This window comes from Haemorhous mexicanus, unplaced genomic scaffold (genome assembly GCF_027477595.1).
Source record: "Haemorhous mexicanus isolate bHaeMex1 unplaced genomic scaffold, bHaeMex1.pri scaffold_206_ctg1, whole genome shotgun sequence".
Classification (NCBI taxonomy): Eukaryota; Metazoa; Chordata; class Aves; order Passeriformes; family Fringillidae; genus Haemorhous; species Haemorhous mexicanus.
The window spans coordinates 17,228-40,695 of record NW_026776033.1 but is presented as its reverse complement, the minus strand read 5'-3'; the positions used below and the strand labels follow the sequence as shown (position 1 = coordinate 40,695).

The following is a 23,468-nucleotide window of genomic DNA, read 5'->3' as shown; positions in this document are numbered from 1 at the left end:
ACCCAAAAATTCACCCAAAATTCACCCAAATCAACCCAAAATTCAGCCAAATTCAGCCCAAAAACCGGCACAAAATCACCCAAAATTCACCCAAAATTCACCCAAATTAAACCCAAAATTCAGCCAAATTCAGCCCCAAAACCAGCACAAATTCACCCAAAATTCACCCAAAATTCACCCAAATTAAACCCAAAATTCACCCAAATTCAGCCCAAAACCGGCACAAAATCACCCAAAAATTCACCCAAATTCACCCAAATTAAACCCAAAATTCACCCAAATTCAGCCCAAAAACCGGCACAAAATCACCCAAAATTCACCCAAATTAACCCAAAATTCACCCAAATTCAGCCCAAAAGTCGGCACAAAATCACCCAAAAAGCACCCAAAAAGCACCCAAATTAAACCCAAAGTTCACCCAAATTCAGCCCAAAAACCGGCACAAAATCACCCAAAAAGCGCCCAAAATTCACCCAAATTAAACCCAAAATTCACCCAAATTCAGCCCAAAAACCGGCACAAAATCACACAAAAATTCACCCAAATTAAACCCAAAATTCACCCAAATTCAGCCCAAAAACCGGCACAAAATCACCCAAAAAGCGCCCAAAATTCACCCAAATTAAACCAAAATTCACCCAAATTCAGCCCAAAAACCGGCACAAAATCACCCAAAATTCACCCAAAATTCACCCAAATTAAACCCAAAATTAACCCAAAATTCAGCCCAAAAACCGGCACAAAATCACACAAAAATCACCCAAATTAAACCCAAAATTCACCCAAATTCAGCCCAAAAACCGGCACAAAATCACCCAAAATTCAGCACAAATTCGGCACAAAATCACCCAAAATTCAGCATAAAATCAGTCAGAATTCAGCACAAATTCAGCCAAAATTCGGCACAAATTCAGTCAGAAATTCACCCAAAATTCAGCACAAAATCAGCAAAAATTTCAGCACAAAACCACCCAAAATTCAGCACAAATTCACCCAAAAGTCACCAAAAATTCAGCACAAAATCAGCCAGAATTCAGCCAAAATTCAGCACAAATTCATCCAAAATTCAGCACAAAATCAGTCAGAAATTCAGCACAAAATCACCCAAAATTCAGCACAAAATCAGTCAAAATTCAGCACAAAATCAGTCAAAATTCAGCCAAAATTCACACAAATTCACCCAAAATTCAGCACAAAATTCACCCAAAACTCACCCAAAATTCAGCACAAAATCACCCAAAATTCACCCAAAATTCAGCACAAAATCACCCAAAATTCAGCACAAATCAGTCAAAATTCAGCACAAAATCAGTCAAAATTCAGCCAAAATTCACACAAATTCACCCAAAATTCAGCACAAAATTCACCCAAAACTCACCCAAAATTCAGCACAAAATCACCCAAAATTCACCCAAAATTCAGCACAAAATCACCCAAAATTCAGCACAAAATCACCCAAAATTCAGCACAAATCGACCCAAAATTCACCCAAAATTCAGCACAAAATCACCCAAAATTCAGCACAAAATCACCCAAAATTCAGCCAAAATTCAGCACAAATCGACCCAAAATTCAGCCAAAATTCAGCACAAAATCAGCCAAAATTCAGCATCAAATTCACCCAAATTGCCACAAAAAACAACCCAAAATTCTGCCCAAATTCCCCGAAATTCCCCCAAAATTCCCCCAATCCCGCAGGTTCAGCCAAACCTGGGAACATTTTGGGGCTTTTGGGGGTCAGGAATCCCCTTGGGGGGTTTGGGGGATTTGGGGTAAATTTGGGGATTTTGGGGGAATTTGGAGATTTTGGGGTGAATTTGGGGGTTTTGGGGGAATTTGGGGGATTTTGGGGTGAATTTGGGGATTTTGGGGGGAATTTTGGGGATTTTGGGTGAAATTTGGGGATTTTGGGGTAAATTTGGAGATTTTGGGGTGAATTTGGGGGATTTTGGGGTGAATTTTGGGGATTTTGGGGTAATTTTGGGGGATTTTGGGGTGAATTTTTGGGATTTTGGGGTGAATTTGGGGGATTTTGGGGTGAATTTGGGATTGTGGGGTGAATTTGGGGGATTTTGGGGTGAATTTTGGAGATTTTGGGGTGATTTTTGGGATTTTTGGGTGAATTTGGGGATTCTGGGGTGAATTTTGGGGTTTTTGGGGTGAATTTGGGGATTTTGGGGTAAATTTTGGGGATTTTAAGGTGAATTTTGGGGATTTTTGGGAGGATTTTGGGGCTTTTGGGGGGTGAATTTTGGGGTTTTTGGGGTGAATTTGGGGGATTTTGGGGTGAATTTTGGGGATTTTGGGGTGAATTTGGGGATTTTGGGGTGAATTTTGGGGATTTCGGGGTGAATTTTGGGGGTTTTGGGGTGAATTTGGGGGATTCTGGGGGGAATTTTGGGGATTTTGGGGTGAATTTGGGGGGTTTTGGGTGAATTTGGGGGATTTTGGGGTAAATTTGGGGATTTTGGGGTAAATTTGGGGATTTTGGGGTGGATTTGGGGGATTCTGGGGTGAATTTTGGGGATTTTGGGGTGAATTTGGGGATTTTGGGGTGAATTTGGGGGGTTTTGGGGTGAATTTGGGGGATTTTGGGGTAAATTTGGGGATTTTGGGGTGGATTTGGGGGATTTTGGGGTGAATTTTGGGGGATTTTGGGGTGAATTTGGGGGATTTTGGGGGGATTTTGGAGTAAATTTGGGGCTTTTTTGGGATTTTGGGTGAATTTGGAGATTTTGGAGTAAATTTGCGGCTTTTTTGGGGATTTTGGGGTGAATTTAGGGATTCTGGGGGGAATTTTGGGGGTTTTGGGGTGAATTTGGGGATTTTTAGGTGAATTTTGGGGGTTTTGGGGTGAATTTTGGGGTTTTGGTGGTGAATTTTGGAGATTTTTAGGTGAATTTTGGGGGTTTTGGGGTGAATTTGGGGGATTTTGGGGTGAATTTGGGGTTTTTGGGATGAATTTGGGGATTTTGGGGTAAATTTGGGGATTTTAAGGTGAATTTTGGGGATTTTTGGGAGGATTTTGGGGCTTTTGGGGTGAATTTGGGGGATTTTGGGGTGAATTTGGGGGATTCTGGGGGAATTTTGGGGATTTTTAGGTGAATTTTGGGGATTTTGGGGATTTTGGGGTTTTGGGGTGAATTTCGGGGTTTTTTGGGTGAATTTTGGGGTGAATTTTGGGGATTTTGGGTCAGGACTCACCTGCTGGGCTCCGACCTTGAGCTCAGAGTTTGGGGAGGGGATTTTGGGGGGAATTTGGCATTTTTGGGGTGAATTTTGGGGATTTTGGGGTGGATTTTGGGGATTTTGGGGGTTTTGGGGTGAATTTTGGGGTGAATTTGGGGGATTTTGGGGTTTTAGGGGTGAATTTTGGGGTGAATTTGGGGGATTTTGGGTCAGGACTCACCTGCTGGGCTCCGACCTTGAGCTCGGGGTGCAGGGAGGGATTTTGGGGGGAATTTGGGCATTTTTGGGGTTTTTTGGGGTGAATTTTGGGGATTTTGGGGTGAATTTTGGAGATTTTGGGTTTTTGGGGTGAATTTTGGAGATTTTGGGGTTTTAGGGTGAATTTTGGGGTGAATTTGGGGGATTTTGGGTCAGGACTCACCTGCTGGGCTCCAACCTTGAGCTCAGAGTTTGGGGAGGGGATTTTGGGGGGAATTTGGCATTTTTGGGGTTTTTAGGGGTGAATTTTGGGATTTTGGGGTGAATTTTGGGGATTTTGGGGTTTTGGGGTGAATTTTGGGGTGAATTTGGGGGATTTTGGGTCAGGACTCACCTGCTGGGCTCCGTCCTTGAGCTCAGAGTTTGGGGAGGGGATTTTGGGGGGAATTTGGGCATTTTTGGGGTTTTTAGGGGTGAATTTTGGGGATTTTGGGTGAATTTTGGGATTTTGGGGTTTTGGGTGAATTTTGGAGATTTGGGGTTTTGGGTGAATTTTGGGGTGAATTTGGGGGATTTTGGGTCAGGACTCACCTGCTGGGCTCCGTCCTCGAGCTCAGAGTTTGGGGAGGGGATTTTGGGGGGAATTTGGGCATTTTGGGGTTTTTTGGGGTGACTTTTGGGATTTTGGGGTGAATTTTGGAGATTTTGGGGTTTTGGGGTGAATTTTGGAGATTTTGGGGTTTTGGGGTGAATTTTGGGTGAATTTGGGGTTTTTGGGTCAGGACTCACCTGTTGGGCTCCGTCCTTGAGCTCAGAGTTTGGGGAGGGGATTTTGGGGGGAATTGGGCATTTTTGGGTTTTTGGGGTAAATTTTGGGGATTTTGGGGTTTTTTGGGGTGAATTTTGGAGCTTTTGGGGTTTCGGGGTGAATTTTGGGGTGAATTTGGGGGATTTTGGGTCAGGTCTCACCTGCTGGGCTCCGTCCTTGAGCTCGGGGTTTGGGGAGTGGATTTTGGGGTGAATTTGGGGATTTTGGGTTTTTTGGGGTGAATTTTGGAGATTTTGGGGTGAATTTTGGGGATTTTGGGGGTTTGGGGTGAATTTTGGGGTGAATTTGGGGGATTTTGGGGTTTTGGGGTGAATTTTGGGGTGAATTTGGGGATTTTGGGTCAGGACTCACCTGCTGGGCTCCAACCTTGAGCTCAGAGTTTGGGGAGGGGATTTTGGGGGGAATTTGGGCCTTTTTGGGGTTTTTAGGGGTGAATTTTGGGGATTTTGGGGTGAATTTTGGGGATTTTGGGGGTTTTGGGGTGAATTTTGGGGTGAATTTGGGGGATTTTGGGTCAGGACTCACCTGCTGGGCTCCGACCTTGAGCTCAGAGTTTGGGGAGGGGATTTTGTGGGGAATTTGGGGTTTTTGGGGTTTTTTGGGGTGAATTCTGGGAATTTTGGGTGAATTTGGGGGATTTTGGGTTTGGGGGTGAATTTTGGGTGAATTTGGGGGATTTTGGGTCAGGACTCACCTGCTGGGCTCCGTCCTTGAGCTCGGGTGCACCAGGTGCTGCAGGGAGAGCCCCGAGCCCAGCCCGGCCTTCCTGGGGAAAAACCAGCCAAAAACGGGAAATTTGGGACAAAAACAGCCAAAAATGGGAAATTTTGGGGAAAAACAGCCAAAAATGGGAAATTTTGGGGGAAAATAGCCAAAAATGGGAAATTTTGGTAAAAACAGCCAAAAACGGGAAATTTGGGACAAAAACAGCCAAAATGGGAAATTTTGGGGAAAAACAGCCAAAAATGGGAAATTTGGGGGGAAAACAGCAAAAATGGGAAATTTGGGGGGAAAACAGCCAAAAATGGGAAAATTTGGGGGAAAAACAGCCAAAAATGGGAAATTTTGGGGGAAAAACAGCCAAAAATGGGAAATTTGGGGCAAAAACAGCCAAAAATGGGAAATTTTGGAGAAAAAACAGCCAAAAATGGGAAATTTTGGGGAAAAACAGGCAAAAATGGGACATTTTGGGGGAAAACAGCCAAAAATGGGAAATTTTGGGACAAAAACAGCCAAAAATGGGAAATTTTGGGGGAAAAACAGCCAAAAATGGGAAATTTTGGGGCAAAAACAGCCAAAAATGGGAAATTCTGGGACAAAAACAGCCAAAAATGGGAAATTTGGGGGGAAAACAGCCAAAAATGGAAAATTTGGGGGAAAAACAGCCAAAAATGGGAAATTTTGGGACAAAAACAGCCAAAAATGGGAAATTTTGGGAGGAAAACAGCCAAAAATGGAAATTTGGGGGGAAAACAGCCAAAAATGGGAAATTTTGGGGGGAAAACAGCCAAAAATGGGAAATTTTGGGGGGAAAACAGCCAAAAATGGGAAATTTTGGGACAAAAACAGCCAAAAATGGGAAATTTTGGGAGGAAAACAGCCAAAAATGGGAAATTTGGGGGGAAAACAGCCAAAAATGGGAAATTTTGGGGGGAAAACAGCCAAAAATGGGAAATTTGGGGGGAAAAACAGCCAAAAATGGGAAATTTTGGGACAAAAACAGCCAAAAATGGGAAATTTTGGGAGGAAAACAGCCAAAAATGGGAAATTTGGGGGGAAAACAGCCAAAAATGGGAAATTTTGGGGGGAAAAACAGCCAAAAATGGGAAATTTTGGGGGGAAAAACAGCCGAAAATGGGAAATTTTGGGGTCCCAGAAGGATTTGAGGGAATTTTTGGGTGGATTTGGGGGATTTTGGGTGGTTTTGGGGGTTTTTTTTGGGTGTTTTTGGGGTGTTTTGGGGATAATTTTGGGGTGGTTTTGGGTGATTTTGGGGATAATTTCAGGGGGGTTTTTTGGGGGTTTTTTGGGTGATTTTGGGACGTTTTTAGGGTGGTTTTGAGGTGGTTTTGGGGTCGATTTTGGGGATTTTGGGGGTTTCTGAGGGGTTTTTGAGGCATTTTTGGGGTGATTTTGGGTGTTTTGGGGTGGTTTTGGGTTGGTTTTAGGGTGTTTTTGGGGTGATTTTAGGGCGGTTTTTTGGGGTGATTTTGGGGGGGTTTTTGGGGTGTTTTTGTGGTATTTTTGGGGTATTTTTGGGGTTGTTTTGGGGTGGTTTTGGGGGTTTTTGGGGTGGTTTTTGATGTTTTGGGGTGCTTTGGGGTTTTTGGGGTGATTTTGGGGTATTTTGGGGTATTTTTGGGTGTTTTTGTGGTATTTTTGGGTGTTTTTCGGTGTTTTGGGGGTGTTTTGGGGTGTTTTTCAGTGTTTTTGGGGTGTTTTTGGGGTGGTTTTTGGGTGTTTTCAGGGTGATTTGGGGTGTTTTTGGGGTGGTTTTTGGGTGTTTTAGGGTGGATTTTTGGGGTGTTTTTGGGGTGATAGGGTATTTTGGGGTGTTTGGTGTGATTTGGGGTGATTTGGGGTGATTTTGGGGTATTTTAGGGTGTTTTTGGTGTTTTTGGGGTATTTTAGGGTGTTTTTCGGTGTTTTGGGGGTATTTTTGGGGTATTTTGGGGTTTTTGAGGTATTTTTGGGGTGTTTTTAGGGTGTTTGGGGGGTATTTTGGCGTGATTTGGGGTTTTTTTGGGGTATCTTGGGGCGATTTTGAGGTATTTTTGGGGTGATTTTGGGGTATTTTGAGGTGTTTTGGGGTGTTTTGGGGTGATTTTGGGGTGTTTTGGGGGGTGTTTTGGGGTGTTTTGAGGTATTTTTGGGGTATTTTGGGGTGTTTGGTGTGATTTGGGGTGATTTGGGGTGTTTTGGGGTATTTTGGGGTGATTTAGGGGTGATTTGGGGTGTTTTGGGGTGGTTTTGAGGTATTTTTGGGGTGATTTTGGGGTGTTTTGGGGTATTTTGGGGTGGTTCTGAGGTATTTTTGGGGTGATTTTGGGGTCTTTTTCAGTGTTTTTGGGGTATTTTGGGGTATTTTGGGGTGTTTTTGAGGTATTTTTGGGGTATTTTAGGGTCTTTTCCAGTGTTTTTGGGGTGTTTTGGGGTATTTGGGGGTATTTTGGGGTGTTTTTGAGGTATTTTTGGGGTATTTTTGGGGTATTTTGGGGTGTTTTGGGGTGGCTTTGAGGTATTTTTGGGGTATTTTGGGGTCTTTTTCAGTGTTTTTGGGGTATTTTGGGGTATTTTGGGTGGTTTTGGGGTGATTTGGGGTGTTTTTGGGTGTTTTTGGGGTGTTTTTGGGGTGTTTTGGGGTGATTTTGAGGTATTTTTGGGGTATTTTGGGGTATTTTGGGGTGGTTTTGGGGTGTTTTGAGGTATTTTTGGGGTATTTTGGGGTGTTTTTGGGGTATTTTGGGGTGATTTTGAGGTAATTTTGGGGTATTTTGGGGTGTTTTTGGGGTATTTTGGGGTGATTTTGGTGTATTTTGGTGTAATTTTGGGGTATTTTGGGGTGTTTTGGGGTGTTTTGAGGTATTTTTGGGGTGATTTTGGGGTATTTTTGGGTGTTTTTGGGTGTTTTTGAGGTATTTTTGGGGTATTTTGGGGTCTTTTTCAGTGTTTTTGGGGTGTTTTGGGGTGTTTTTGGGGTATTTTGGGGTGTTTTGGGGGGTATTTTGGGGTGTTTTGAGGTATTTTTGGGGTGTTTTTGGGGTGTTTTTGAGGTATTTTTGGGGTGATTTTGGGGTGTTTTGGGGTATTTTGAGGTGTTTTGGGGTGTTTTGGGGTGATTTTGGGGTGTTTTGAGGTATTTTTGGGGTATTTTGGGGTCTTTTTCAGTGTTTTTGGGGTGGTTTTGAGGTATTTTTGGGGTGATTTTGGTGTATTTTGGGGTGATTTGGGGTGTTTTTGGGGTGTTTTGGGGGGTGTTTTGGGGTGTTTTGGGGGGATTTTGGGGTATTTTGAGGTGTTTTGGGGTGGTTTAGGGTGATTTTGGGGTGTTTTGGGGTGTTTTTGAGGTATTTTTGGGGTGTTTTTGGGGTATTTTGGGGTGTTTTGGGGGGTATTTTGGGGTGTTTTGAGGTATTTTTGGGGTATTTTGGGGTGTTTTTGGGGTATTTTGGGGTGTTTCTGGGGTGTTTTGGGGTATTTTGAGGTGTTTTGGGGTGGTTTAGGGTGATTTTGGGGTGTTTTGGGGTGTTTTGAGGTATTTTTGGGGTGATTTTGGTGTATTTTGGTGTATTTTGGTGTATTTTGGGGTGTTTTGGGTGTTTTTGGGGTGTTTTGGGGTATTTTGGGGTATTTTGAGGTGTTTTGGGGTGATTTTGGGGTGTTTTGGGGGGTGTTTTGGGGTGTTTTTGAGATATTTTTGGGGTATTTTGGGGTGATTTGGCGTATTTTTGGGGTGTTTTGAGGTATTTTTGGGGTATTTTGGGGTGTTTTAGGGTGATTTTGGGGTATTTTGGGGTGTTTTGGGGTGTTTTTGGGGTATTTTGGGGTGGTTTTGGGGTGTTTGGGGTGATTTTGGGGTGTTTTGGGGGGTATTTTGGGGTGTTTTGAGGTATTTTTGGGGTGTTTTTGAGGTATTTTTGGGGTGATTTGGGGTGTTTTGGGGTATTTTTGGGGTATTTTGGGGTGTTTTTCAGTGTTTTTGGGGTATTTTGGGGTATTTTTGGGGTATTTTGGGGTCTTTTTCAGTGTTTTTGGGGTATTTTGGGCTGTTTTGGGGTGTTTTTGAGGTATTTTTGGGGTGATTTTGGTGTATTTTGGTGTGTTTTGGGGTATTTTGGTGTATTTTGGGGTGTTTTTGGGGTATTTTGGGGTGTTTTGGGGTGTTTTGGGTGTTTTTGGGGTGTTTGGGGGGTGCTCGGGGTGTCCTCACCTGCGCAGCCGCCGCGTCACCTCCCCCGTGAGGAGGCCGACGTTGCCCAGGGGGTCCCTGAGCGCCGCCTGCACCCCCCGGAGCTGCACCCCCAGCGTCTGCGGGAACACCGGCACGGACCAGTACGGACCAGTCCGGACCAGTACGGACCGGTATAAACCAGTACGGACCGGTATAAACCAGTACGGACCAGTACGGACCAGTACGGACCAGCAGGGACCAGTACGGACCAGTACGGACCAGTCCAAACCAGTACGGACCAGTACGGACCGGCACGGACCAGTACGGACCGGTATAAACCAGTACGGACCAGTACGGACCAGTACGGACAAGTCCAAACCAGTACGGACCGGCACGGACCAGTACAAACCAGTCCAAACCAGTATAACCAAATATAAACCAGTCCAAACCAGTCCAGACCAGTCCAGATCATTATAAACCAGTCTAAACCGGTATGGAGCAGTACGGACCAGTACGGACCAGTATAAACTAGTACGGACCAGTAGGGACCAGTAGGGACCAGTAGGGACCAGTACGGACCAGCACGGACCAGTACGGACCAGTAGGGACCAGTATGGACCAGTACGGAGCAGTATGGACCAGTACGGACCAGTACGGACCAGTACGGACCAGTAGGGACCAGTATGGACCAGTACGGAGCAGTATGGACCAGTCCGGACCAGCAGGGACCAGTACGGACCAGTAGGGACCATTATGGACCAGTAGGGACCATTATGGACCAGTAGGGACCAGTACGGACCAGTCCAAACCAGTATGGAGCAGTATGGACCAGTAGGGACCAGTATGGACCAGTACGGACCAGTACGGACCAGTCCGGACCAGCAGGGACCAGTAGGGACCAGTATGGACCAGCACGGACCAGCAGGGACCAGTACGGACCAGTATAAACCGGTCCAAACCAGTATGGACCAGTAGGGACCAGTACGGACCAGTATAAACTGGTATGGACCAGCAGGGACCAGTACGGACCAGCACGGACCAGCAGGGACCAGCAGGGACCAGTCCAAACCAGTATGGATCTGTACGGACCAGTACGGACCAGTATAAACCGGTCCAAACCAGTATGGACCAGTATGGAGCAGTATGGACCAGTACGGACCAGTATAAACCAGTACAGACCAGTACGGACCAGTCCAAACCAGTATAACCCAATATAAACCAGTCCCTACCAGTCCCTCCCAGTCCAAACCAGTCCCTCCCAGTATAAACCAGTCCAAACCAGTACCTGGAAGCCCTGCAGGGCCACGAAGAGCCTCAGGATGTCCTGGAACCCCTCCCAGTCCATTCCCAGTATAAACCAGTCCAAACCAGTATTAACCCAATATAAACCAGTCCAGACCAGTATAAACCAGTCCCTCCCAGTACAAACCAGTCCAAACCAGTACCTGGAAGCCCTGCAGGGCCACGAAGAGCCTCAGGATGTCCTGGAACCCCTCCCAGTCCATTCCCAGTATAAACCAGTCCAAACCAGTATAACCCAATATAAACCAGTCCAAACCAGTCCGAACCAGTCCAAACCAGTTCCTCCCAGTACAAACCAGTCCAAACCAGGACCTGGAAGCATCGCAGGGCCACGAAGAGCCTCAGGATGTCCTGGAACCCCTCCCAGTCCATTCCCAGTATAAACCAGTCCAAACCAGTATAACCCAATATAAACCAGTCCAAACCAGTCCAGACCAGTACAAACCAGTCCAAACCAGTACCTGGAAGCCCTGCAGGGCCACAAAGAGCCTCAGGATGTCCTGGAACCCCTCCCAGTATAAACCAGTATAAACCAGTCCATTCCTAGCCCATTCCCAGTCCAAACCAGTCCAAACCAGTATAACCCAATATAAACCAGTCCAAACCAGTCCAAACCAGTATAAACCAGTCCAAACCAGTACCTGGAAGCCCTGCAGGGCCACGAAGAGCCTCAGGATGTCCTGGAACCCCTCCCAGTCCATTCCCAGTATAAACCAGTCCAAACCAGTATAACCCAATATAAACCAGTCCAAACCAGTCCAAACCAGTCCCTCCCAGTCCAAACCAGTACAAACCAGTACCTGGAAGCCCTGCAGGGCCACGAAGAGCCTCAGGATGTCCTGGAACCCCTCCCAGTACAAACCAGTACAAACCAGTCCAAACCAGTATAACCCAATATAAACCAGTCCAAACCAGTCCGAACCAGTCCAAACCAGTTCCTCCCAGTACAAACCAGTCCAAACCAGTACCTGGAAGCCCTGCAGGGCCACGAAGAGCCTCAGGATGTCCTGGAACCCCTCCCAGTCCATTCCCAGTATAAACCAGTCCAAACCAGTATAACCCAATATAAACCAGTCCAAACCAGTCCAAACCAGTCCCTCCCAGTATAAACCAGTCCAAACCAGTACCTGGAAGCCCTGCAGGGCCACGAAGAGCCTCAGGATGTCGTTGGTTCCCTCGAAAATGCGGAAAATCCTCAAATCCCGCAGCACCCGCTCCACGCCCGGCTCCTGGGGAACCCAAAAGGGCCCAAAATCAGCCCCAAAATTCCCAAAATCAGCCCCAAAATTCCCACAAAAATCCCCCAAAATTCCCCCAAAATTCCCACAAATATCCCCCAAAAATTCCCTAAAAAATCCCCAAAAATCCCCAAAAATTCCCATAAAAATCCTCAAAAATTCCTACAAAAATCCCCCCAAATTCCAAAAAAATTCCCCCAAAATTCCCAAAAATTCTCTAAAAAGTCCTATAAAATACTCAAAAATTCCCAAAAAATTCCTATAAAAATCCTCAAAAATTCCCACAAAAATCCCCCAAAATTCCCCCAAAAATTCCCCCAAAATTCCCAAAAAATCCCCAAAAATTCGAATAAAAATCCTCAAAAATTCCCACAAATATCCACAAAAAATTCCTACAAAAATCCCCCAAAAATTCCTACAAAAATCCCCCAAAATCCCCCAAAATTCCCCAAAAAATTCCTACAAAAATTCCCAAAAAATTCCTACAAAAATCCCGAAAAAATTTCCACAAAAATTCCCCAAAAAATCCCACAAAAAGTTCCCAAAAAATTCCCAAAAAATTCCTACAAAAATTCCCCAAAAAAATCCCATAAAAATCCCCCAAAAATTCCCATAAAAATTCCCCAAAAATTCCCCAAAAAATCCCCCAAAAAATCCCCCAAAAATCCCCAAAAATTCCCATAAAAATCCTCAAAAATTCCCACAAATATCCACAAAAAATTCCTACAAAAATCCCCCAAAATTTCCCACAAAAATCCCAAAAAATTCCCACAAAAATCCCAAAAAATCCCCAAAAATCCCCATTAAAATCCTCAAAAATTAAAAAAAAAATTCCCAAAAATTCCCATAAAAATCCTCAAAAATTCCTACAAAAATCCCCCAAAAATTCCCCAAAAATCCCCCAAAGATTCCCCAAATATTCCCATAAAAATCCTCAAAAATTCCCACAAAAATCCCCCAAAAATCCCCCAAAAATTCCCACAAACATTCCCACAAAAATCCCCAAAAATCCCCACAAAAATCCCCCAAAAATCCCACAAAGAATTCCCCAAAATTCCCACAAAATCCCCAAAAATTCCCCAAAAAATTCCCCAAAAAATTCCCCAAAATCCCCCAAAAATTCCCAAAAATTTCTAAAATATTCCCCAAAAAATTCCCAAAAAATCCCCCCAAAATCCCCCCAAAATCCCACAAAGAATTCCCCAAAAATTCCCACAAAAATCCCCCAAAATTCCCCAAAAATTCCCCAAAAATAAAAAAAAATTTAAAAAAGCAAAAAAAGTAAAAAACACCTGAAAAATGGGGAAAACCCTTCAAAAATGAGGAAAAAGCCCCAAAATTTGGGGAATTTTCCCCCAAATTCCGACAATTCCCAATTCCAGGATCCCCCAAAATCCCAAAATGCCCCAAAAATGGGAAAAAACCCTCAAAAAATGGGGAAAAATTCAAAAAAATGGGAAAAAATCCTCAAAAAATGGGAAAAAAATCAAAAAATGAGGAAAAAGCCCCAAAATTTGGGGAATTTTCCCCAAAATTCCAACAATTCCCAATCCCAGGACCCCCCAAGATCCCCAAAATCCCCAAATTTTGGGGTTTTGGCCCCAAAAATGGGAAAAAACCTCAAAAAATTGTGAGAAAAATCCTCAAAAAATGAGGACAAAGCCCCAAAATTTGGGGAATTTTCCCCAAAATTCCGACAATTCCCAATCCCTGAATTCCAGAACTCCCTAAAATCCCAAAAAAGCCCCAAAATTTGGGGATTTTGCCTCAAAAATGGTGAAAAAAATCACAAAAAATGGGGAAAACCTCAAAAAATGAGGAAAAAGCCCCAAAATTTGGGGAATTTCCCCCAAAATTCCGACAATTCCCGATCCCTGAATTTCAGGACTCCCCAAAATCCCAAAAAAGCCCCAAAATTTGGGGATTTGGCCCTAAAAATGGGAAAAAATCTCAAAAAATGGGAAAAATCCTCAAAAAATGAGGAAAAAGCCCCAAAATTTGGGGAATTTTCCCCAAAATTCCGACAATTCCCAATCCCAGGACCCCCCAAGATCCCCAAAATCCCCAAAAATGGGAAAAAACCCTCAAAAAATTGGAAAAAAACTCCAAAAAATGGGAAAAATCATCAAAAAATGGAAAAATCCTCAAAAAATGGGGAAAAAGCCCCAAAATTTGGGGAATTTTCCCCAAATTCCAACAATTCCCAATCCCAGGACCCCCCAAGATCCCCAAGATCCCCAAATTTTGGGGTTTGGCCCCAAAAATGGGAAAAAATCTCAAAAAAATGGGAAAAAATCCTCAAAAAAAGGGAAAAAAAGTAAAAAAATGAGGAAAAAGTCCCAAATTTTGGGGAATTTTCCCCAAATTCCGACAATTCCCAATCCCAGGATCCCCCAAGATCCCCAAAATCCCCAAAATTTTGGGGTTTGGCCCCAAAAATGGGAAAAAATCTCAAAAAAATGGGAAAAAATCCTCAAAAAAAGGGAAAAAAAGTCAAAAAATGAGGAAAAAGCCCCAAAATTTCGGGAATTTTCCCCAAAATTCCGACAATTCCCAATCCCAGGATCCCCCAAAATCCCCAAAATCCCCAAAAATGGGAAAAAACCCTCAAAAAATTGGAAAAAAACTCCAAAAAATGGGAAAAAATCCTCAAAAAATGGGAAAAAAGTCAAAAAATGAGGAAAAAGCCCCAAAATTTGGGGAATTTTTCCCAAATTCCGACAATTCCCAATCCCTGAATTCCAGAACTCCCCAAAATCCCAAAAAAGCCCCAAAATTTGGGGTTTTGGCCCTAAAAATGGGGAAAAAAATCACAAAAAATGGGGAAAAACCTCAAAAAATGAGGAAAAAGCCCCAAAATTTGGGGAATTTTTCCCAAAATTCCGACAATTCCCAATCCCAGGACCCCCCAAGTTCCCCAAAATCCCCCAAAATTTGGGGTTTTGGCCCCAAAAATGGGGAAAAAACTCAAAAAAATGGGAAAAAATCCTCAAAAAAGGGAAAAAAAGTCAAAAAATGAGGAAAAAGCCCCAAAATTTGGGGAATTTTCCCCAAAATTCCGACAATTCCCAATCCCTGAATTTCAGGACTCCCCAAAATCCCAAAAAAGCCCCAAAATTTGGGGATTTGGCCCTAAAAATGGGGAAAAAATCACAAAAAATGGGGAAAAAAGTCAAAAAATGAGGAAAAAGCCCCAAAATTTGGGGAATTTTCCCCAAATTCCGACAATTCCCAATCCCAGGATCCCCCAAAATCCCAAAATGCCCCAAAATGGGTAAAAAACCCTCAAAAAATTGGGAAAAAATACAAAAAAAGGGAAAAAATCCTCAAAAAATGGGAAAAAAAATCACAAAAAATGGGAAAAAAACTCAAAAATTGGGGAATTTTCCCCAAAATTCCGACAATTCCCAATCCCAGGACCCCAAAAATCCAAAAAAGCCCCAAAATTTTGGGGATTTTGCCTCAAAAATGGGGAAAAAAATCACAAAAAATGGGAAAAAAAGTCAAAAAATGAGGAAAAAGCCCCAAAATTTGGGGAATTTTCCCCAAAATTCCGACAATTCCCAATCCCAGGACCCCCCAAGATCCCCAAAATCCCCAAAAATGGGAAAAAACCCTCAAAAAATTGGAAAAAAACTCCAAAAAATGGGAAAAAATCCTCAAAAAATGGGAAAAAAGTCAAAAAATGAGGAAAAAGCCCCAAAATTTGGGGAATTTTCCCCAAATTCCGACAATTCCCAATCCCTGAATTTCAGGACTCCCCAAAATCCCAAAAAAGCCCCAAAATTTTGGGGGTTTGGCACCAAAAATGGGAAAAAAATCTCAAAAAATGGGAAAAAATCCTCAAAAAATGGGAAAAAACTCAAAAAATGAGGAAAAAGCCGCAAAATTTGGGGAATTTTTCCCAAAATTCCGACAATTCCCAATCCCAGGATCCCCCAAAATCCCAAAATGCCCCAAAAATGGGAAAAAACCCTCAAAAAATGGGGAAAAAATTCAAAAAATGGGAAAAAAAATCACAAAAAAATGGGAAAAACCCCAAAATTTGGGGAATTTTCCCCAAAATTCCGACAATTCCCAATCCCAGGACCCCCCAAGATCCCCAAAATCCCCGAATTTTGGGGTTTTGGCCCCAAAAATGGGGAAAAAAATCACAAAAAATGTGAAAAAATCCTCAAAAAATGGGAAGAAACTCAAAAAATGAGGAAAAAGCCCCAAAATTTGGGGAATTTTCCCCAAAATTCCGACAATTCCCAATCCCAGGATTCCCCAAAATCCCAAAATGCCCCAAAAATGGGAAAAAACCCTCAAAAAATTGGAAAAAAACTCCAAAAAATGGGAAAAAATCATCAAAAAATGGAAAAATCCTCCAAAAATGGGGAAAAAGCCCCAAAATTTGGGGAATTTTCCCCCAAATTCCGACAATTCCCAATCCCAGGATCCCCCAAAATCCCAAAATGCCCCAAAAATGGGAAAAAACCCTCAAAAAATTGGAAAAAAACTCCAAAAAAAGGGAAAAAAATCACAAAAAAATGGGAAAAACCCCAAAATTTGGGGAATTTTCCCCAAAATTCCGACAATTCCCAATCCCAGGACCCCCCAAGATCCCCAAATTTGGGGGTTTTGGCCCCAGCTCTCACCTGCATGAAGCCCATCCCCCCCATGACCTGGATGCACTCGTCAGCCACGGCCCAGGCGGCCTCCTGGAAATTGGGGATAAATCCCCAAATTTGGGGAAAAAAAGGGAAAAATTTGGGTTAAAAATCAACCAGGAAAAGGCCAAAATTGGCCCCAAATCCCCCCAGAATTCCCAGGGGAAAAGCCCAAAATTCCTCCCCAAATTCTGCCCTGGAATTTTGGTTTTATGCCAAAAAAAATTTGGGGATTTTCGGCCAAAATTCCTTCAGAATTCCCAAAAAATTCCCAAAATTTCCCCCAAAATTCTTCAGAATTCCCCAAAAAATCCCCAAATTCTTCCTAAAATCCTTCAGAATTCCCAAAAATCCCAAAATTCTCCTAAAAAATCCCTCAGAATTCCCAAAAATGACCAAAATTTTCCCCAAATTCCATCAGAATTCCCAAAAATCCCCAAAATTCTCCCCAAAATCCCTCAGAATTCCCAAAAAATCTCCAAATTTCCCCCCAAATTCCTTCAGAATTCCCAAAAAATCCCAAAATTCTCCCCAAATTCCTTCAGAATTGCCAAAAAATCCCAAAATTCCTTCAGAATTCCCAAAAAATCCCCCAAATTTTCCCCAAATTCCATCAGAATTCCCCAAAATCCTCAAAATTCCCTCCAAAATCCTTCAGAATTCCCAAAAAAATCCCAAAATTCTCCTAAAAAATCCCTCAGAATTCCCAAAAAATCCCCAAAATTTACCCCAAAATCCCTCAGAATTCCCAAAAAATCCCCAAATTCTCCCAAAATCCTTCAGAATTCCCAAAAAATCCCAAAAAGTTTCCCCCAAATTCCATCAGAATTCCCAAAAAATCCCCAAATCCCTCAGAATTCCCAAAAAATCCCCAAAATTTACCCCAAATTCCTTCAGAATTCCCCAAAAAATCCCCAAATCCTTCAGAATTCCCCAAAATTCTCCCCAAATTTCTTCAGAATTCCCAAAAAATCCCCAAATTCTCCTAAAAAATCCCTCAGAATTCCCCCCAAAATCCCAAAATTCCTCAGAATTCCCCCAAAATCCCCAAATTCCCCCCAAAAATCCCTCCCAACCCCCCCAAAAATTCCCAAATTTCCTCCCAAACCCCTCAAATTCCTCCCCAAACCCCCCCAGATCCCAGAAAATTCCCAAAATTGGGGAAATTCCCCCAGATTTCCTCACGGATCCGAAGATTTTGCTGATGGCCGCCTCGATCTGGAAGTCGGGGTCGCCCCTGTCCATGTTGGCGCTGATCATGAAGGCCATGGACTGGATTTGGGGGGAAAAATGGGAATTTTGGGACATTCCCAATAAAATTTGGGACAAATCCCAAAGAATTTGGGAGGTTTTGGGGAAAATTCCGGGGGTTTGGGGTCAAAAATTCCCCAAATTCTGATGGGAATTGACCCAAATTCCGCCCAAATCCAGCCCGGAATTGATTCCCACCCACCAATCCAGATGGGTTTGGGGGGAAAAATGGGAATTTTGGGACATTCCCAAAAAATTTGGGACTAATCCCAAAGAATTTGGGAGGTTTTGGGGAAAATTCCGGGGGTTTGGGGTCAGAAATTCCCAAAATTCTGATGGGAATTGACCCAAATTCCGCCCAAATCCAGCCCGGAATTGATTCCCATCCACCAATCCTGATGGGTTTGGGGGGAAAAATGGGAATTTTGGGTCATTCCCTAAAAATTTGGGACTAATCTCAAAGAATTTGGGAGGTTTTGGGGAAAATTCCGGGGGTTTTGGGTCAAAAATTCCCAAAATTCTGATGGGAATTGACCCAAATTCCGCCCAAATCCAGCCCGGAATTGATTCCCATCCACCAATCCTGATGGGTTTGGGGAAAAATGGGAATTTTGGGACATTTAAAAAAAATTTGGGACTAATCCCAAAGAATTTGGGAGGTTTTGGGGAAAATTCCGGGGGTTTGGGGTCAAAAATTCCCAAAATTCTGATGGGAATTGACCCAAATTCCGCCCAAATCCAGCCCAAAATCGATTCCCATCCACCAATCCTGATGGGTTTGGGGGGAAAAATGGGAATTTTGGGACATTCCCAATAAAATTTGGGACTAATCCCAAAGAATTTGGGAGGTTTTGGGGAAAATTCCGGGGGTTTTGGGTCAAAAATTCCCAAAATTCTGATGGGAATTGACCCAAATTCCGCCCAAATCCAGCCCGGAATTGATTCCCATCCACCAATCCTGATGGGTTTGGGGGGAAAAATGGGAATTTTGGGACATTCCCAATAAAATTTGGGACAATCCCAAAGAATTTGGGAGGTTTTGGGGAAAATTCCGGGGGTTTTGGGTCAAAAATTCCCAAAATTCTGATGAGAATTGACCCAAATCCAGCCCAGAATTGATTCCCATCCACCAATCCAGATGGGTTTGGGGGGAAAAATGGGAATTTTGGGACATTCCCTACAAAATTTGGGACAATCCCAAAGAATTTGGGAGGTTTTGGGGAAAATTCCGGGGGTTTTGGGTCAAAAATTCCCAAAATTCTGATGGGAATTGACCCAAATTCCGCCCAAATCCAGCCCAGAATTGATTCCCATCCACCAATCCTGATGGGTTTGGGGGGAAAAATGGGAATTTTGGGACATTCCCAATAAAATTTGGGACTAATCCCAAAGAATTTGGGAGGTTTTGGGGAAAATTCCGGGGGTTTTGGGTCAAAAATTCCCAAAATTCTGATGGGAATTGACCCAAATTCCGTCCAAATCCAGCCCGGAATTGATTCCCATCCACCAATCCTGATGGGTTTGGGGGGAAAAATGGGAATTTTGGGACATTCCCTGCAAAATTTGGGACTAATCCCAAAGAATTTGGGAGGTTTTGGGGAAAATTCCGGGGGTTTTGGGTCAAAAATTCCCAAAATTCTGATGGGAATTGACCCAAATTCCGCCCAAATCCAGCCTGGAATTGATTCCCATCCACCAATCCTGATGGGTTTGGGGGAAAAATGGGAATTTTGGGACATTTAAAAAAAATTTGGGACTAATCCCAAAGAGTTTGGGAGGTTTTGGGGAAAATTCCGGGGGTTTTGGGTCAAAAATTCCCAAAATTCTGCTCCAATTCCATCCAAATTCCCCAAAATTCCCCCAAATCCCCCAGGATTTTCAGGATCCCGCCCAAAATTCCCCAAATTCCCCCAACTCCCCCACCAAACCCCCCAAATTTTTCAGGATCCTTCCCAAAATTCCCAAAGAATTTCCCAAAATTCCCCAAAATCCCCAATAATTCTTGAAAATCCCCCCCCCAAAGGCCCCAAATTCTCCAAATTTCCCCCCAATTTTCCCCCAAACCCCCCAAATTTTTCAGGATCCTTCCCAAAACTCCCCAAAATTCCCAAAGAATTCCCAAAATTCCCCCAAATCCCCAAAATTCCCCCAAATCCCTCCCCAAAATTCCCCAAAATTCTCCCCCAAAATCCCCAAATTTTCCCTAAAAACCTCCCAAATCCCTCCCCAAACCCCCCAAATTTTTCAGGATCCTTCCCAAAATTCTCCAAAATTCCCCAAAATTCCCCAAAAATTCCCCAAAAATTCCCAAAATTCCCCCCAAACTTCCCACAATTCCCCAAAAATTCCCCAAAATTCCCCAAAAATTCCCAAAATTCCCCCAAATCCCCAAAGAATTCCTCAAATTCCCCAAAATTCCCCCCAAAATTCCCCAAATTCCCCAAAAATTCCCCAAAATTCCCAAATTTCCCCCCAAACCCCCCAAATTTTTCAGGATCCTTCCCAAAATTCCCCAAAAATTCCCCCAAAATTCCCCCCAAAATTCCCACAATTCCCCAAAAATCCTCAAATTCCCCCAAATCCCCAAAATACCCCAAATTTCCCAAAAATTCCCAAAATTCCCCAGAAATTCCCCAAATTCCCCAAAATATCCCAAATTTCCCCTAAAAACCTCCCAAAAATTCCCCAAATTTCCCCCCAAACCCCCCAAATTTTTCAGGATCCTTCCCGAAATTCCCCAAAAATCCCCAAAATTCCCCAAAAATTCCCCAAAATTCCCCAAAAATTCCCCAAATTTCCCCCAAATTTCCCCCCAGACCCCCCAAATTTTTCAGGATCCTCCCCAAAATTCCCCAAAATTCCCCAAATTCCCCAAAAATTCCCAAATTTCCCCCCAACCCCCCCAGATTTTTCAGGATCCGTCCCAAAATTCCCCCAAATTCCCCAAAAATTCCCAAATTTCCCCCAAATTTCCCCCCAAACCCCCCAGATTTTTCAGGATCCTTCCCAAAATTCCCCAAAATTCCCAAAATCCCCTAAAAAAATCCCAAAAATTCCCCAAAAATTCCCCAAATTCCCCAAAAATTCCCAAATTTCCCCAAAAATTCCCAAATTTCCCCCAAATTTCCCCCCAAACCCCCCAGAACTTTCAGGATCCGTCCCAAAATTCCCCAAAATTCCCAAAATCCCCTAAAAAAATCCCAAAAATTCCCCAAAAAATCCCCAAATTCCCCAAAAATTCCCAAATTTCCCCAAAAATTCCCCCAAAATTCCCAAAATTCCCCAAATTTCCCCCCAAACCCCCCAAATTTTTCAGGATCTTTCCCAAAATTCCCCAAAATTCCCAAAAAATTCCCCAAAATTCCCCAAAATTCCCAAATTTCCCCCAAATTTCCCTCCAAACCCCCCAAATTTTTCAGGATCCGTCCCAAATTCCCCCAAATCCCCAGAATTCCCCAAATTCCCAAAAATTTCCCAAAAATTCCTCAAATTCCCCAAAAATCCCCAAAATTCCCCAAAAATTCCCCAAAAATTCCCAATTTTCCCCCAAATTTCCCCCCAGACCCCCCAAATTTTTCAGGATCCTTCCCAAAATTCCCCCAAATCCCCAAAAACTCCCAAAAAATCCCCAAAATTCCCCAAAAATTCCCCAAAATTCCCCAAAAATTCCCCAAAATTCCCCAAATTCTCCCCAAAAATCCCCAAATTTTCCCCAAAAATTCCCAAAATTCCCCAAATTTCCCCCCAAACCTCCCAGAATTTTCAGGATCCTTTCCAAAATTCCCCAAAATCCCCAAAATTCCCTAAATTCCCCCAAATTTCCCCAAAATTTCCCCAAAATTCCCCAAATTCTCCCCGAAAATCCCCAAATTTCCCCTAAAAACCTCCCAAAATTCCCCAAATTTCCCCCAAATTTCCCCCCAAACCCCCCAGATTTTTCAGGATCTTTCCCAAAATTCCCCAAAATTCCCAAAATCCCCTAAAAAATCCCAAAAATTCCCTAAAAAATCCCCAAATTCCCCAAAAATTCCCAAATTTCCCCAAAAATTCCCCAAAAAATTCCCAATTTTCCCCCAAATTTCCCCCCAAACACCCCAGAACTTTCAGGATACTTCCCCAAGTTCCTCCAAATCCCAAAAATTCCCCAAAAATTCCCCAAAATTCCTCAAAAATCCCCCCAAAATTCCCAATTTTCCCCCAAATTTCCCCCCAAACCCCCCAAATTTTTCAGGATCTTTCCCAAAATTCCCCCAAATCCCCAAAATTCCCCCAAAATTCCCCAAAAATTCCCCAAATCCCTCCCAAAAACCCCAAATTTTTCAGGATCCTTCCCAAAAATTCCCAAAAAATTCCCCAAAATTCCCCCAAATTCCCAAAAAATTCCCAAATTTCCCCCAAATTTTCCCCCAAACCCCCCAAATTTTTCAGGATCTTTCCCAAAATTCCCCAAAATTTCCCAAAAATTCCCAAAATTCCCCAAAAATTCCCAAATTTCCCCCCAAACCCCCCAGATTTTTCAGGATCCTTCCCAAAAAATTCCCCAAATTCCCCAAAAATTCCCCAAAAATTCCCCAAAAATCCCTCCCAAAAACCCCAAAAGTGCCCAAAATTCCCCAAAAATTCCCAATTTTCCCCCAAATTTCCCCCCAAACCCCCCAGATTTTTCAGGATCCTTCCCAAAATTCCCCCAAATCCCCAAAAATTCCCAAAAAATTCCCAAAATTCCCCAAAAATTCCCCAAAAATTCCCCAAAAAATCCCAAAAATTCCCCAAAAATTCCCAAATTCCCCCAAATTCCCCAAAAAATTCCCAATTTTCCCCCAAATTTCCCCCCAGACCCCCCAAATTTTTCAGGATCCTCCCCAAAATTCCCCCAAATCCCCAAAATTCCCCAAAATTCCCTAAAAATTCCCAAAATTTTCCCCAATTTTCCCCCCAAACCCCCCAGATTTTTCAGGATCCTTCCCAAAATTCCCCCAAATCCCCAAAAATTCCAAAAAAATTCCCAAAATTCCCCAAAAATTCCCAAAAAATTCCCCAAAAAATCCCAAATATTCCCCAAAAATTCCCAAATTCCCCCAAATTCCCCAAAAAATTCCCAATTTTCCCCCAAATTTCCCCCCAGACCCCCCAAATTTTTCAGGATCCTCCCCAAAATTCCCCCAAATTTCCCAAAAATTCCCAAAATTCCCCAAAAATTCCCCAAAATTCCCCAAATTCTCCCCAAAAATCCCCAAATTTTCCCCAAAAATTCCCAAAATTCCCCAAATTTCCCCCCACCCCCCCCAGATTTTTCAGGATCTTTCCCAAAATTCCCCAAAATTCCCTAAAAAAATCCCAAAAATTCCCCAAATTTCCCCAAAATTCCCCAAAAAATTCCCAAATTTCCCCCAAATTTCCCCCCAGACCCCCCAAATTTTTCAGGATCCTCCCCAAAATTCCCCAAAATTCCCAAAATTCCCAAAATTCCCCAAATTCCCCGCTGCCCACCTCGGTGACGTAGTGCAGCAGGGCCATCCTGGCCAGCTTCTCCTGGATGGCCCCAAATTCGTGGATTTTGGCCCCAAACTGGACCCGGTTGGAGGCGTGGGAAACCTGGGGGAGGAAAATCCCAAATTTGGGGAAAATCCCCCAAAAATTTGGGGAAGAGGGAAAGGGAGGGATGGGGGGAGGGGGGTTAGGGGATTCTCAAAAAAATCCTAAAAAATTCTCAAAAAAAATCCACAAAAATTCCCAATAAATCCTCAAAAAATCTCTAAAAATCTCCCCAAAAAATCCCCAAAAAATCCCAAAAAATCCCCCAAAAAATCCCCCAAAATTCTTTAAAGATCACCACAAAATTCCCAATAAACACCCCAAAAAGTACCAAAAATTCCCCAAAAAAATCCCCAAAAATTCCCCAAAAAAATCCCCAAAAT

The 23,468-nt window shown here is 43.2% G+C and overlaps 1 protein-coding gene across 1 annotated transcript in view; it reads right to left on the bottom strand.

The window, feature by feature from the left end:
* Positions 1–4,884: 4,884 nt before the first annotated feature.
* ACADVL (acyl-CoA dehydrogenase very long chain) overlaps positions 4,885–23,468 on the bottom strand; it is a gene marked incomplete at its 5' end in the record, with an annotated part of 34,739 nt that continues 16,155 nt past the window's right edge. Inside the window, 6 exon segments of the mRNA XM_059837662.1 lie at positions 4,885–4,982; positions 9,147–9,244; positions 11,537–11,638; positions 16,288–16,350; positions 17,485–17,571; positions 23,041–23,145. Of these exon segments, the coding sequence (XP_059693645.1) occupies positions 4,907–4,982; positions 9,147–9,244; positions 11,537–11,638; positions 16,288–16,350; positions 17,485–17,571; positions 23,041–23,145 (531 nt within the window).